We start from the raw sequence: 15,941 nt of genomic DNA on the forward strand, positions 1-15,941 counted from the left end.
GCTGCGGGCCAGGCGCCCGGCGACAGCGGGCGGCGCGCTCCTGCCCTCGGCCCCAGGCGGGGTGCGGCCCCTGCCCGCGTTCATGCTGGTGGTCCCGCCGAGCGTGCGGGCGAACGAGGTGAGCCCCAGCCCCGCAGGCTGCTGGGGGAGGAGGGGCAGGGGCCGCAAGGTGGCGGGAGCCCCGATGCGGGAGCACTGCCCCACCCCCAGGGCGGAGGGAGGCTAGCTCCTCCTGGGGCTCCTCCCCCTTTCTAGGTCGGGATCCGGAGTGGGTTCCCTTGGGGAAGGCACAGGGCATCTTGGACACCACCTGAGGGTCCAGGTGTGTCCCCCTAGCCTGTGGGGTCCGCGCCGGGGTGGGGAGGGCGTGGCCCCGGCCTGCGAGGGGCTTAATCCAGAAACCTGCCCCGCCCCCCGCCCTTCTGGGGATCCCGGCGAAAGAGCGCCGGCCTTCCTTCCAGGAGCTCCTTTCCCCGTAACTGCCGGTCAAAACTGGGAGGGGGAAAGTGTGTAGGGAGGACCCGGGTGTGTAGGCCCCGGGGGCTGCCGCCACCTGCATTGAATCTCTCTATGCCGGACTCTTGCTCCATGCACTGCGGCTGGCAGGGCTGCAGCGGGAGGTGGAGGAGCCCAGCCCTGATTATCTCTGTCCGCTGCTCTCAGCACGCCAGAGGTCAAGGCTATCTGGAGGTCGGGGGGGGGGGGGGGGGGGGGGGGGGGGGGGGGGGGGGGGGGGGGGGGGGGGGGGGGGGGGGGGGGGGGGGGGGGGGGGGGGGGGGGGGGGGGGGGAGAGAGAAGTCTGGGAAGGCCGGGTGGGAGCCCTGGCTAGGGCTTGCAGGACCCCCTTAACTCCTCTGTGCCTTGCCTGCCTCACCTGTGGATGTCAAGGGTGTGAATGTTCCTGGAGCAGCAGGTACTGGCACCAGCAAGCCCTCCTCAGGGGGCAGGAAAGGTCTCTTCCCCTCCAAGGAAAGCAGATGGCATGAGGGCCACCAGCTGTGAGGACAGGCATTGACTGTCCCTGGGGGGCTGGGGGCTGGTCCTGAGATGCATGCACATGTTTTGCTAGGTGGGGAAACTGAGGCCCAGAGAAGTTGAGTAGATTGACCAAGCCGTAGCGGGAGCCCCACCTGAAGGTGAGGTCCACCTGGATCTCCTTCCTCCCTGAGGCCAGAGTTCTAGGTCCCCAACCCCCCACCGGGTGTGCAGACCTGGAAGCTGCTTGGGGCTGCCCTTTGGCCCTCTAATCGCTCCGGGTTGAAAAGGGTGAGGCAGTCCACCTGGCCCGAGGCCCTGGGCGGCTTCCTGGCAGCCCTGGGCTCCGGAGAGCGGGGAGCAGAAAGGTCGGCAGGTGCGGACGGGCCGAGCTGGCAGCCGGGGCGCCGCTGGAGGACGGCCGTGCTTCACTGTGTCGGAGAGTTACCTTTGCAGCCCCATGGGGCCAAGAGGTTTTCTCGCAGAGCCCGTGCCTCCTTCCCTTGTCCCCAGCCCGGCAGGAGCAGGCACAGGGCGGGCCCTGAGGGCGGGCGGCGCGTTCCTGCGTGGGGACACAGGGTGGCCATCGCCGTCGGGCAGATGTTCGGGGCTGGGGGTACATCCGAGGCTTCCGGGGCCGTGTGTGCCGTCCTGCGCCTGCGTGTGGGAGCATGCGTGTCTTGGGAGGAAGGAGCCCGGTGTCCTTTGGGTGACCGCACATTGGAGTGAATATGTAGCCACGTGCCCTGTTGTGTTCCACTGGTGTGCATGATGAGCCCAGCAGTGGCTGAGGTGGTGCGAGTGGAAACACTGGTCACGGGGGTGCATGTGTGGGGTGAGAGTTTGCGCGTGTGTTTGTGTGTCCACGTGTGTGTGTGTCTGCACCTTGCTTTTTCAAAGCGCCAGCCCAGGTCTTGACCATGAGGAGGCCTGAGTGTTCCTACCCCCTCGACGTCTCAGGGTCAGTTTCTCATCAGTTTTTTTTTTTCTTTAGTTTATGTATTTTGAGAGACGGGTTGGGGGGGGGCAGAGAGAGTACTAAGCAGGCCCAGTGCTGCCAGCGCAGAGTCCGATAACGGGGCTCGATCTCACCAACTGCGAGATCATGACCTGAGCTGAAGTCAGGGTCGGATGCTTAATCCACTGAGCCGCCAGGTGCCCCAGGTGTCTCATCTGTTAAAAGGGTTAATAAATGTACAGAAGCTTACAAGGTTAGGGTGGCTTTAAAGCGCTCAGCCCTGTGCCCGGTGCATGGAGTCACTCTACCGCCTGCTGGCGGCTGTGTTCTCGGCGGGTCCCTGGCAGGGGGTCCACCTAGTGCCTTGCAGAGCCCCGCACATGTCCCGTGTACGAGCAGGTGGAGGCAGGGAGGGGAGGCCCTGGAACCCGGCCAAGGAGGAGAAACCGAGGAAGGACCCGAGTCCCGGGACTGGCCGAGGGACTGTGGGTGGCAGGAGGAGGGTGGGACACAGGCTGTGTCCCTGAAACCGTCTAGCCCAAGGCCCTTGGAGCCCAAGGCAATGCCCCATCCTCGCCTGGCCCCTCCCTGCCTGGGGAAACTTCCTTGCCGGAAGACTGTGGGAAAGAGGGTAACAGGCACCAGCCCTACCGCCTCCCAGCAGCCAGCTGGAGCCCCAGGTCCCTTCAGAGGCCAGGGCAGCTCAGGAGGCCCCCCTCTGAAAGGGTGGCCCTGCTTCCCAGGCCCTGGGCCCCCGCATGCGGGCAGCAGGCGGGTGGCGGCACCGGGCACACAGTGTCCCTGGCACGGCGGACAGCCTCCTCACCACAACGGCCCGTTTGTCCCAGCTCCCCTGGCCCTGAGGCCCCAAGTGACCAGGCCCTGCTGGGCACAGGGGCCTGACTGTGGGCTCAGCTACCCCCATCCCCCCAGGGGGTGGCCCTGCCTGTACTTCAGGGAGGGGCTCCTTAGCACAGCAGAACGACCTCTACTTACCCTATAAGCGGAGACCCATTCCCCAAGAATTATTGCGCTGGAAATTTCGGAAGGAGAAAAAAAACCCAGGCTGAACCAGAGCTGAGCTGACAGCCTGCCTCCTCACCCTGACATCCCACGGCAGGCTGGCTTCTGGGAACCTCCAGGCTCCTGCTTCCCAGAAAGCCTGGCTTGCCTCCAGCCTCACTCTCTGGAAGGCACTACAATGACAGGCTGGCAGAGAGGGCCCTGCCCTTCCTGTGCCCTTCCTCTTTGCCATCCCCCGGGGCACCTCTCCAGCCTCCTGGCTCCTGCCGGAAGCTGTTCTGGTGGGCTCCCCTCTGTGGCCCTGAACTCTGAGTATCTTCCAGTCCAGGAACTTGAACCTGGAGGGACTGTCTGGACCATCCTGGTATTTATTGAGAGCCCACTGTGTACCCCGCACCGTTAGGAAACAGAGTCCCTGCCCTCCCGGAGCTGATGCCCCTTCCAATTTTAAAAGGAGGGAAGAAATGGGGAAACTGGGTGGCTCAGTTGGTTAAGCTTCGAAGCTCAGGTCATGATCTCGCAGTTCGTGAGTTCGAGGCCCGATTCGGGCTCTGTGCTGGCAGCTCAGAGCCTGGAGCCTGCTTTGGGTTCTGTGTCTCCTCTCTCTCGCCCTTGCCCACTAACATTGTCTCTTCTCTCTCTCCAAAATAAATAAATAAAACATTAAAAAGAGGGAAGAACTGAAAAAACAGTGGGCAGTGGTCTTGCCGCCCCCACGCGGGCATACGTGGGTGGTAGGGTCACCCGCCTGCCCGTTAGCGGTTCGGAGCACGCAGCATGGGCTGGGCATCGGTCTGGGTCCTTGGGTGTGAAGAGCTCAGAGCCCAGTGGCTGGGTGGGGGAAGGGTATGAATTCACCCAGCGGTGAATTGTTTTATTAACTCTCTCCTTGAGCCTGCCCCCACAGGGCACTTTCTGGCTTGCCCACCCTGTCGAAGGCTGTAGGGCACGCGGCTCCTCTTACCCTCTTCTGTTCTTTCTTCTATAGCACACACACCTTTCCAACACGAATTCCACATCGCGTACCCCCGACCAGAGGGTGACTTTGACCTGGTCTGTTGCTGGCATTTGCCCACGGCCTGACACCTGACAGGGCCATTCTGTGACGGTGCAGGTGCACTGCAGACTCTTTCCGGTCCTTGGGGACGTGGGACACATTGAGCTCATTTAGAGACTTTCATGGCAGTTGGGCTTTCTGTTGCATTTTACAAAGTTTCAGTTGTCCCTGACTTAGCATGTCCTAGGCCACCTTGGGGTAATGTTTTTTTGACCATGTGGCCTATGCCAGGCCCTCTCCTAAGTGCTTCCGTCCATCGGTGGCTGAGGCCGTCCCATGTGTGGGGCCGGGCAAGTCTCAGCAAGGGGCAGGCTGGGGATTTGAACCTGGATTCCATCTACCCAGAGCCCCTAGCTTGTGGCTGCTGCTCTAATCCTTAAAGTGAGGCGTTCGGCTCATTGTCAGGACGGGCCCAGGGGCAGGGAGCTGTCCTCGGCTGCCATGCGATGGGGGTCCTGTGGTCCCCCTGGCAGTGCTGGAGGACCCGCCAGGCAGGAAGCCAGCAGCGGCTGGGGCAGGGCCCAGATCCTCGGACCCTCAGCTTCTTGGCAGCTTGTGTGACTCGGTGGGTTGGTGTAAAGGGCTGGCCAACAGGCAGCCAGCGCAGGGGAGCCCTAGGCTGTGGGTGAATCAGCAGCGGGAGAGGTCCACCGACCTCCTACTGGGTGGCTGTTGTGTGGGGGGCGGGGCCAAGCCTCTGCTGCCAAACTGAGGAGCCCCTCCATGCCTTTCTCCCTCCCAGCTCTGCTCCACCGCCATTCCAGGGGGTCCCCAGGCCTCCCCAGCCTGGAGCAGGGGGAAGGGCCTCTTCATTTGCATCCATGACCTTTCTCCGGCCCCTCTCAGCCTTTCCATAAAGGAGGCCTCTTCTGCCCACAGAAGGGCACCAGGAGGATAGAATCAGCCTCAAAGCCAGACTGCTGTGTGACTTTGAATTTGATGGGTCTCCAAGCTTCTGTCCCCCGGCTCACCTGGAAATCTGCTTTCACGCATGGTGACCTGTTACATCCACACTGGCACACCAGTGAATGGAAGAAATACTGGGACGGGGAGGGGTCATTGACTCTAGCTTAGACACTGGGTTGGGGGGCAGAGGGACGGGGGAAATCCAAGTCAGAATCCAGAGGTAGGCCTCATACCGGGAACAGACCACCCACCTGCTGACGGGGACCCAGCAGCCCCAGTGTAGCCTTTGACCTGGCAGAGAGCGGAGGAAATGGAGCTGCCTCGGGGGCCAGACAGGCCCAGGTGTGTACCTGGCCTTGGAAGTGACCCGCTGTGCATCCCTAGGCAAGTTGTTTGCCCTCTCTGGGCCTTGATCTCCTCAGTTTTACAGCAGAGACGCTCTCTGGAGCTGCGTCTGTTTCACAGATGCTGCGGGGAAAGTCCTTGGTCCCCAGAGAGGAGCAAGGAGCGCCAGAGGCGGGGGCGGGCAGGGCCCTGGGTGCCGAGGAGGCTTGAGGAGGCTTCCAGGGCCGCTCCTTCCTCCAAGGCTTCTAAGTGCCGACAAGACTTTGCCTTTGGCTGCAGGGCGGAGGGTGTTTGCAGTGCGGAGCCGAGCAGAGCCCTGGGCCTCTCTCAGAGCTGAAGAGGGAGGGGAAGCCAGAGGAGACTCGGCCTGGTTCTAAGCCCTGGTCCTGGCTCCAGGGCCGGTCCCTCACGTGCGAGGCTGCAGTGTCACCTGACCCAGCAGTCTGGCAGTGGCCTTGACCTAGCAATCTGGCAGTGACCGTGTGATGATGGGCTGCTTGAGGGGGAGGGGAACCCGGCTGTTCCACGCCCCCAGCAGGACCCCGAGTCAGGTCAGGAGGCTGCGGGAAAGAGGAGCCAAAGCCAGCCAGGCCTCTCCTATCTGCTTCCTGGACAGGATGTTGTGCTGAGTAAACAGCTTTGAGAAGCGTCACCGCTCGCTCGGGCTCTGAGTCACAGCTCCTAGCGACAGCCACACATGTTTATAAACAATGTGCTGTGCACCCACCAGGGCCTGCCCCCAGGAGCCCGCGGAGGGTGAGAGAAGCACCCCCCCCACGCAGATGTGGGTGCAGCGGGGGCCCACCCAGGAATCCCTCCCCTGCCAAAGGGCTTAGGTCTGGGAGGCGGGGAGCGAGGGCGCGTCTGTGCACGCACGTGTGTTCGGGAGGGCGGTTTTGCTATGTCTGGGCTTGTGTGTGGCTGGCCAGGTGCATTAACCCAGAGCCATCTGGTGTGGTGGGCAGAGCGCAGGACTGCTGGCAGGTCACCTGACCTCGGGTCCTGGGACAAGTGTCTCAGGGCTGGCGTGCGTGTCCCCGCTGCTTTGTGCACAGTGTGGGTGCTTGTGTGCACTTCAGCCCTCCGGAGGCAGCCCCCGAAGGTGGCACAGCAGTAGGAGTGCAGGTGGAGCGCCCCTAACTGTCCCCAGCCCCCAGAGCTCTGTTTCTCCGTGGCCGGTCTTTCGTTCCAGGCGGTGACAGTGATATAGTACGCCATGTGGTGACACCAGACTGGCAGGGAACAAAGGCGCCCTCTGCTCTCCCCCTCCCGGGTGGGAGGAGGGGTGGATGTGCTCTGCCCCTCCCCTCCCCTGCCCCGCCTCCGCGGGACTCCTGAGCTTCTTGCCTGCAGCTGGTCTCTCCCGCCTGGGCCTTTCCGGTAGCTCCTCCGTAAGCAATACCCCAAGACGTCTGGGGGTCCCGGGAGAAGACTGCGGGGAGCCTTGTGTGGCCCTTGGGAGCTGTGGAAGGGAGCTGTGGTCCTTGCAAGGGGCCTGGTACCTGAGAAAAGCTCAGTGAATGCTTGTGGGGTGCACAGACACACCTGGTACTCCAGGGGTCCCCCCCCCACTTCCTCCAGGGCCCTCTTGAAGCTCTCCCCCTCCCCGTTGGAAGCACTTTCCCATCCACTGACTCCCAGGGCACTGGGAGGAGGGGGCCCAGCCCCCTCCCCCTCATTTCAGCTAATGCCCCCGAAGGCTCAGGAGAGCTTGCTGGTATGCGTGGAGGGCGGTGAGACTGCTTCAGGCAAGTCCAGGCCCCACAGCCAGGCATCCAGGCCCCACAGCCAGGCCGCTGGCAGCTCGGGGTTGGGCGGCCGAGGTCCTGAGCAGCCTGCACCCCCAGCGCTCTCTCCCTGCCCGGAGCTCTGCTGACCCCTGGGCCTGTTCGCTGCTTCTAGACAACAGGCATTCCTGGGTTATCCACTCGGATCCAGTTGCGGGCCCCTGCCGGCACGGGACAGACCCCAGATCGCCTTGTGGAGCTTGCCCTTGGATATGGGAGCCAGGCAGCGGTACCTGCCAGCATCCGTTGAGTGTTTGTTGTGTGCCCGGCACGGGAGCAGGCTCGCTGTGCCTGGGGCCCGTCGGGCCCTTGCTGAAGCCTCAGGCACTCCCATGCCTCTTTTACAGACACCAAGTCACTGGCCCAGGGTCTCAGCGCTGGCTGATTCAGAGCCCAGTCCCCTTTGCTGTTTCTCAAAGGTCATGGTTAATTTAAGCATCACTGTGTGCAGGAGGCTGTGGTAGCCAGAGGAAAATGAGCAGGGGCTGCCTGGGTGGAGCTGAGCGCAGGGAGGGGGCTGGGGGAACCTGGCTTCTCTTGTGGGAGGAACAGAAGCTGTTAGAGGAATTTGGGGAGATGGTCTCTGGCCGTGGGCCCGAGCGTGGCATGGGAGGCACGTTCCACCTGAAACCTCCAGCTCCGTTTCTCTGATGCCCACCCAGCCCCCCACCCCTGGATGCCCACATCCCCAGGGATTCCTTTTTTTTTTTTTTAAACATTTATTATTCGAGAGAGAGAGAAAGAGCACAAGTGGGGGAGGGGGAGAGAGAGAGGGAGACACAGAATCTGAAGCAGGCTCCAGGCTCTGAGCTGTCAGCACAGAGCCCAACACAGGGCTCGAACCCGCGAACCACGAGATCATGACCCGAAACGAAGGTGGACAGGTAACCAACTGAGCCACCCAGGCGCCCCAATGGATTCCTAACTTGTGCTCACGGAGACTCTTTTTCCCATGAAATAAATTTTCCTCTGGAGCCCAGCAATGAGAATTCAAGGTCAAGAAATGCAATGGAGCCAGGGGTTGGGAGGGTTCAAGTCGGAAAAACTCTGTGTCTGCCCCTCCCGCCCCCACATCCATAACAGATCAGGAAACTGAGGCTCAAAGACATGAAGAGCATGCAGGTCCCACAGGGAGGCAGCGCTAGGCAGGGACAGGAACCAGGTCTCAGCCTCTGGGCTCTGAGCAGCCTGCTCAGCCGGGTCCGCTGTGCCCCACAAAGCCACCGGAAGAGGATGTGAAACTCAGCGAGGCGGAGTGAGGGCTGGCGTGGCTCCGTGTCAGGGCAGCAGGCTGGGCCCCCGCCACACCGCGACAGCCAGGGGACCAGATGTGCCTGCAGGCAGGCTCCAGAGCCCCTGTGCAGCCTTCTCTGCTCCCAGCCCCCGTGGCCCCCCGGCAGCCAGCGCCAGGACGTCCATCCCGCCAGGGTCCCAGGAGGGTAAGGACGCAGCCCGGCCTCCCGGCCTCTGTCTTTGCCCTGGGACCTCTGGGTTTGGGGGTCCGGGCTCCGAGCACTGATCAGAGGAGCATCTGTGGGCTCTGCAGAGCTGTAGAGAGACAGGAGTCCTGGACTCTCCCTGTGAGATCTTGGGCAAGCCCCTGCTCACCCTGGGCCTCGGTTTTCCCATTTGTCAAATGGGTGTATCAGGCTCATGCAGTGGCTTCCAATGCCTGGTTTGCAGCAAAATGAGAAAAATGGGCACAGGGTTGTGAGCTTTTCTCAAAGCCAGATGCGCTCATGTAACAACTGCCCTCTTTCTGATGGTGTGTGCTAGCTATTTTTGGTGGTGTCTTTTTTGGAATGACGGTAATGATGTTTGTTTGGTTTTTTTCTATGCTACTTGGCAAAATAAATAGTTGGCAACCCTGGGTTAGTCTTGCAGTTGAAAATGAAGCCTTGTAGGGGCACCTGGGTGGCTCAAGTTGGTTGAGCGTCCGACTTCAGCTCCAGTCATGTTTCACTGTTCGTGAGCTTGAGCCCCGCATCGAGCTCTGTGCTGACAGCTCAGAGCCTGGAGCCTGCTTCTGATTCTGTGTCTCCCTCTCTCTCTGCTGCTTCCCGACTTGTGCTCTGTCTCTCTCTCTCTCAAAAACAAAGAAACACCAAGGTGGAGTCTTGTACTGGGGACCATGGGGCAGGGAAGTCTTCAGTAATGAGGCGGTCGCTTTGAGTAAGTGGGGCCGCCCTGTGCTCCCTCCCAACACCGCTTAGCCGGGCTCACACCTGCCTGGTGGCCTGCTGGCTGAGCCCTGTTTTGATCCTGGTGACTTATACCTGCCACCATACTAACTCTGGGGAATGGGATGGGACCCTAGGAGATTGGAGGGGACAACCTGGCCCAGCCAAGAGGAGCCGATCTGGCTGGAGCTGCTCACACAGCCTCGGCTGGCCCGTGGCCTGGGACCAGCGGGAATTCCTGGCCCTGCCCGTCATGGGAGCAGGTGTGACAGACACACAGGTGACACCAGGTCTAGGCACTCGGGCGCTTGACTCCACCGGGGCACACAGGCAGCCAGCCAGACTGGCAGAGGGCCTCCTTGGGAGCCCACCCCCTGCCTGGCTCCCGTGCCGCCATGGCCCGGGACGCCAGGCCCGCTGCGCCCAGGGTGAGGAAGGGCTGGGTGTTCTTTGCCTGTGTCTCCGTGGTGACTGCCAGGCGCTGGGCCCTTGCCCGCCGCACTGCTCTCCGCAGCCCCACATCCTGGCCGCCACCTGTGCCAGCACCAGCCACCGAGGTGAGTTTCCAGGGCACCCGGGGCCGCTGCCGGGAGGCCGGGTTGGGTCACCGCCAGGACCCGCCATCCCCGGAGGTGGTGCCGCCTCCCCCCCATCCCCCCCAGAACTGGTTGAAGGAGTGTCTGGCTGGAAGACAGCTGGCGTCTCCATCCCCCATGCGCGTCTGAGGGGAGGGGGCCCATTCGGTGGCGCCTGTGTGCGCCCACCCAGGCGGGCCTGTCCACCCCCGCCCGCTGCCTGGGCAGCCGTGGCTTCTCCCCGCGTCTCCTGTTCCTGTTGTGCCTCTCCGGTTACCAAGGGCTTCTGTGCATTGTTTTATCATCCACTCTCCTGAGAGCCAGGGGCTGGTGGCATTATTATCACCCCATCCTACTGATGGAGAAACTGAGGCCAGGAAGGCGCAGAGCAGGGACTTGAACACAAATCTAGGCTCCAGATCTTGAGAGTTTCCCAAACCTACAGGGCTCCCCGTCGGCCATGAGTGGGCAGTGAGCGTCTGGTGTGGGCTCTGCGAGGGACCGGACCCGCCTCTGACTCCGTTTGCCTTTCCCGTTGCTCCCCTCTCTGTTACTCTGTATTTCGGCCTCTTCTACCGTCCCCGTCTGCATTTCCATCCATTTGGGTCCCCTTCTGCCCCTTCCTCCTTCCTCCCTTCACCTTCTGCCATCACATGGTGGCTGGGTGGCCTTCAGAAGTGTCAGGGGTCAGTGACCCCTGGGGTGGGGGGCCCTGAGTGCTCCAGCATGGGGGACCGTTGTCAGAGTGGCCCCTGGCTCCCACTGTGTGGATGCCATTTATCAGGGCAAACGGGCTGCCCTGTGCTCCTCTGGGTGACCCCCCCCCCCGGTCCCCTGGGAGTCAGTGTCAGGGGCGGCGAGCGCCCACGTCCTGGGGAGGACAGCGAGGCCCCCACAGCAAGCTTCGGGCTGATCCAGAACCTTCGGCATGACAGTCCTGGGCCGTTTCCATGGTTCCAGGCGTGGATGTATTTTGTTCTAGTTGCCCCGGGACAGTACCGCCCTGTGAGGTCAGAGATTGGGGGTGACAATGATATCACATCCCTCCACCCAGGATGGACTCCGGGAGGTTTGGATGCTTCATTTTCCGCCTCCTGACCAACCCGGAGCTTGGCCTCCAGCCTGTGGGAACCCTCCCCCTGCCTCCCCGCCCCCCCCCGCCCCCCTCCCCCGGAGGAGGAGATGAGGAAGAGGAGGAGGCCCCTGGAGGTTCCCAGGAACCCAGTGACAGAGGAGGTGGGGCTAAGCCTGCACTCCTAGCCCAGGTGCGTCATCATGTCCTGCCAAGGTGCGTGCTCACACGCCCACAGAGGGCCAGCCCAGGAGCCAGGCAGGCCAGGAATGGTGACGCTGATGTCGGGAAATGACTCCGGAGCCTGGCCAGGCTACACCCTCTCCGTGTCCTCCTCAGGCTCTAAATATAGACCGCAAAACACAGACAGGTGATCTCTACCTGCTCAGAAAGAGGTGAAAGGTCTTCCACCGACGGCCGGCCCAAGTCCGGGTACCTGGGTGCTATTTCTCACTAGGCCACTGATGCCCTCCGTGGCCTTGGCTGAGCCCAGGTCAGAGGACGCGATGGGCAGGGCCTGGACGGTTGCCCGGATGCTGCCTTGAGCCCAGTCCTTGGGCCGAGACCTCCCCAGAGTTGCAGCCGGACCCAAACCCCATGCCCTGAGACCCTGCGCAGAGGCAGGGCCGGGTTTTGATTTGAAAGTCCACTGGAGCAGCATTTAGAAATCACATGTGGTGTGCTGGGCGAGACGGGGGGCAGTCGGTAGGAGCACGGGCGGGGCAGAAGGCAGGGAGGAGCCTGGCTGGGCGAGGTGACAGAGGCCCCCCAGGACGCAGGCTGGGGCCCTGCTGAGCAATCGGTCTTTTGCCCCGAGGGTATTGGGGGCCCTTTTGAAGGGTCAAGACCCTCTGGCTGCCATTCGTCTGGGGGACAAATGTGGGTCCGAAGGAAAAGATGCTCCAAGGGTTTGGCCTCGGGACCCCTCTCCCTTCCACTGGAGGTGGCTGGCTGTCCAGGGGTCCTCCAGGCAGGAGCGATGGAAGGCTCGGTGGGGTCTGTGGCAAACCCACAAGCACAGGCCCTGCCCAGAGGGGACAGCCGCCCGTCAGCTCCCTCCCAGGCTCCGATCGCTCCGGAACACAGACCCCGCGTGGCCAGACTGTCTGAAGTTCCAGGAGAAGCCAGAAATGCGGACTTTTATATGAAATCACCTGACCTTTTACTGTTGGCTCAAAAACGCAAAAATACTTTGCCAGCCAAACAAAACACACGTGTGGGCTGATGTGGCCTGCCTCCCGCCCCTGGCCGCCGGTTCTCTGCCGTCTTGTGAGCTGCCTCTGCGGGGAGCATCCTGGCTGCAGAACGGTCTGCACGGCACACCATTGTTCTCATAGCTTCTTGTGACCCCTGGGGACGGCAGGTGCACTCCCCAGGGAAAGGATGGGCAGCTAGGACTGCAGGGGTGGGGTGAGCCGTGAGCGGGATGAGGGATGAAAGGAAGGCCCCGATTCTGACAACCCCACCCTTTCTACAGTGCTTGGTGCTGTTTCTCCCAGCAGACTCTGAAGGGGAGGGGTTATAACCTTGGTCTTCACCCACCCAAGGTCACGGGCTGCCACGAGTCCCGTGTGCACTGTGTGACTCGGTTTCCCAGCTGCCCACTGCCATGGCCTCCAAAGTGATGCCCCCAGTTTCTTTTGTTGTTACGGGCTCTGGGAGCACACCCGTGGGCATGGCGGGAGTGGGGGCCGTGGAAAACGGCAGGGCTGGCCACGGGTCACCGCCAAGACCTATGGTTGGGAGATTGCTGCCCTCCTTGGATGGCTGCTGGGAGCCTCGGGGGCCTTGAGGGTGAGTCTCAAACTCTGTCCTCCTTCTTGTTTAACTTCCATGATGGCAGATTCCAAATAGACAGAAATGGAGAACGTGCGTAAACCATCCCCAGCTCTAACAGCTCCAGGGAGAGGACACTCTGTGTCCTGCTGTCCCCCGCAGGGACAAGCCTTGTGCCCGTCCCAGGCATGTTGTTTCATCTGTAAAAATCCCAGTGTGTTACTCTGATGGTAACTGCAGTACCGTGATCACACCCAGGAAATACAGAATACCCTCAGATGTCTGGCAGTGTTCACGTAATCTCAGCGCTCCCTGAGATTTTTGTTTTCAGTAGTTGCCCTGTTCCAGTCACAAAACAAAATCCACATGCTGTCGTTGGCGAGGTCTCTTAGTTTTCTTTTAATCTATGGTTTTCCTTTTATTCTCTTCCCTCTGAGATGTATTTGTCGAAGAAACCGGGTGGCTTGTCCCGTAGAGATTGCGACAGTCTGGCGTGTGTGGATTGCGTCCTCACGGTGTGTTTAACGCGTTCCCCTGTCCCCTGTAACTCCCCAAAACGGTGGTTACACACACAAGCCTGGTTGGATGCAAGTTTCGTTTTTGGCAAGAACACTTTGTAGATGGCTCTGTTCTATCAGGGAGGACCTCCTGCCTCTGTCCCCACTTTGGGGCGGCCCCTGCCCTGGTAAGGTCCCTGCTTTGGGGCAGGATGATGAAAGGAGGCGTGTTAGGGCTCAGGGGAGGGTCTTGCATGCACGAGGTGCCTGTGACTCGCAGCCGCTGTCACTGACCGTGTGGGGCAGAGTCTATGGCGTGTCTGCCTTGGGGGCCCAAGCACCTGTGTGAGGTGCTCTGTTTGTGTTGTCTCTTTAGTTACCCCGTTACACCAGAAAAATCTGCCTTGGAGGGGGCGTGATTTGCTTGGAGGTAAAGGAGTCAAAGTAAGAGAAGGGTGGAGCTGGGCTTCAGACCCAGGCCTTTCAGTGTCTGAACCGGTCTTCTGTGTACAGCAGCACCCCGGAAGCTAGGGTGTGCGCGCGCGTGTGCCCCTGTGCACACTTGAGTGTACACGGGAGCAGTGAGCAGGTTTGCCAAGGCTCCCCGAGGCGAGCCCCGAAGCGGGGGGTGAACAAGGCAGGGAAGGGGACTTTGTGAAAACAGACAGATGAGAACCAGAGAGACACCCCCCCCCCACGACGGTGTGCAGGTTGTACGGGGTGGGAGGGGGGGTGGTGTAATACCCAAGATTTCTTTATCGTCCCCAAAAACCAGAAACCGCCAGGGAGACCGAGTCACGCATGCAAAAGCAAAGGGCTTTATTACGGGTTTAGGCTCGCCGGGGCCTAAACTCGGGCTCACAGACTTTACCAGCGTGGTGGATCCGTGCTGAGAGCCCCGAACAAAGGTGGGGCAGGGCTTTTACCAGTTTGGGAAGGGGGAGTTACAGGAGATTGTGACACAGGTACAGTGATCCAATCATTATTACACAATATTATTGACAGCAGGTTTATCCAATTACAACATTTAGAGTGTTAACCAATCAGAGTGGACCCAGGACCCAGGACCCTCACGTAGGGTGTAACTAGCCTTAAGCAATAACTGATGACCTATAGCTTCTATTTCTAGGCCTGCCCTTAGGAATGTTAAGGGTATTACAAGGGTGGTTCCTCTTGCCTTGGGCAATGTGTGCCCTCCTATTGTCTTAAACCTGCGTCCTTACAGTGGGTGGTATCGTGACTAAATCCCCCGCTCCCCACCTCTCCAACCTACCTGAGCCCCAACCCCAGCACCTGCACCTTCAAGGTTGGAGACGTCCTGGAATCAGGGGCAATCTCCCAACCCCCTTGAGTCACTGGCTTGCCCCTTCCAGCTGTAAAGTGGGCTGGAGCTTGCTTCCCAGGCCCCTCCCTGGGAGAAGGAGATAACAGAGCAGAGAGATAAGTGAGGGCAGGCTCGTGCTGAATCCGCTCAGAATCCCCAGGCAGCGCTGAGAGCTTAGCCCCAGGAGGAGGAGCGGGGAGGGGACTGTCTAGTCAGAGAGCAGGGGCCAGTAGCCAGGGCACCGTTCTGCAGCTCTTTGAAGACCTCCTTCCTCCAAATGTGCACCACCTACCTCTCGCCTCCCTGATGACAGAGCCCAGAAGCTTCCCCAGCAGCCTCCTAGGGATCTCCATCCACCCCAAACTAAATCTACCCATCTTCCTTTATTTACTTTCAATTTTTAAAGGAATCAAGTTTATTTTGAGAGAGAGCGGGCACCCACACATGAGCGAGGGAGGGGCAAAGGGGGGGGGGAGAGAATCCCAAGCAGGCTGTGCTCCATCAGTGCACAGAGCCTGATGTGGGGCTCCACTCACAAAACCGTGAGACCATAATCTGAGCTGAAACCAAGAGCTGGACACGTAACCGACTGAGCCACCCAGGACCCCCAGTTTGGCATAGCTCTAATCAAGGTTTCTAGAAATCAGCTTATACAGAGACCCACGTCTCTCCCCCTGATTGCTTCCGCCAGGTGAATTCCTACCCATGGATCACTGAGTCAAAGGGCACGAGTGTGTTTAATACCCTTAATAGAAACTGACAAATTTTCTGCCAGGCCTTGTCAAGGCCTTGCTGAGAGCAGGCAGGATGGTCCTCAAGATGCCCAGGTGGGTGGCGCATGCTGGGGCCCGCTACCCTTGTAGTCTGGCCTTCCAAGTAGAGAAAGTGGGGCCCCCGGGAGACCGGTTCTGGGGAGGTTGAGAGTCTCGCCAGGGCTGGAAGGTAGTAGCGCAGCAAAGGCCCCAGTAAGGACAGGGCTTCGCCCCACACACCAAACACGCGCGTAACCCGGAGGACTTTACGAGCACATGGGCACCCAAGACACAGTTACCATTCCAGGGACTCAGGAGCACAGAGCCAGGCGCGGGCACCCGCTGCACTTCGCGTCCCCGCTGCGATCCTCGCCGAAGGTGGGTGGGAGGGGGTGGTGCACATTTAGAGGAAGGAGGTCCCCCGAGAAGTTTAGCAGTTTGTGGAGGCCACAGAGCTAGACTTGACTGGAACTCGCAGGAGGCAGGTCTGACACCAGGGCGGCCGAGCACGTCTCAACACCCACACCACGCAGGCACGGCACCAGCGCATGCACCCACGCAGGGCGCCTAACCGCGGGCCCCTGGCACGCACAGCACGTGCACTCCGGGCCACCCCTAGGGCAGGCTCGCGAGGACGCGCGCGCGCGCGCGCGCGCACACACACACAAACACACACACACACACACACACACACACACACACACACACACACAC

The 15,941-nt window shown here is 60.9% G+C and overlaps 1 protein-coding gene across 6 annotated transcripts in view; it reads left to right on the forward strand.

Annotated features, from left to right (window-relative positions):
- Window positions 1–67: 67 nt before the first annotated feature.
- Window positions 68–15,941, forward strand: part of RALGDS (ral guanine nucleotide dissociation stimulator) — a 39,115-nt gene continuing 23,241 nt past the window's right edge. For 5 of the 6 annotated variants that reach the window (XM_029921157.1, XM_029921161.1, XM_029921162.1 and 2 more), the window contains exon 1: window positions 8,365–8,490. In XM_029921157.1, coding sequence (XP_029777017.1) covers window positions 8,380–8,490 — 111 coding nt within the window. In that variant the 5' untranslated portion in view covers window positions 8,365–8,379. Of the gene's footprint in view, window positions 119–8,364; window positions 8,491–15,941 lie in introns of those variants that run through there. The other variant, XM_029921160.1, reaches the window with a different exon arrangement.

Source organism: Suricata suricatta, chromosome 13 (genome assembly GCF_006229205.1).
Source record: "Suricata suricatta isolate VVHF042 chromosome 13, meerkat_22Aug2017_6uvM2_HiC, whole genome shotgun sequence".
Classification (NCBI taxonomy): Eukaryota; Metazoa; Chordata; class Mammalia; order Carnivora; family Herpestidae; genus Suricata; species Suricata suricatta.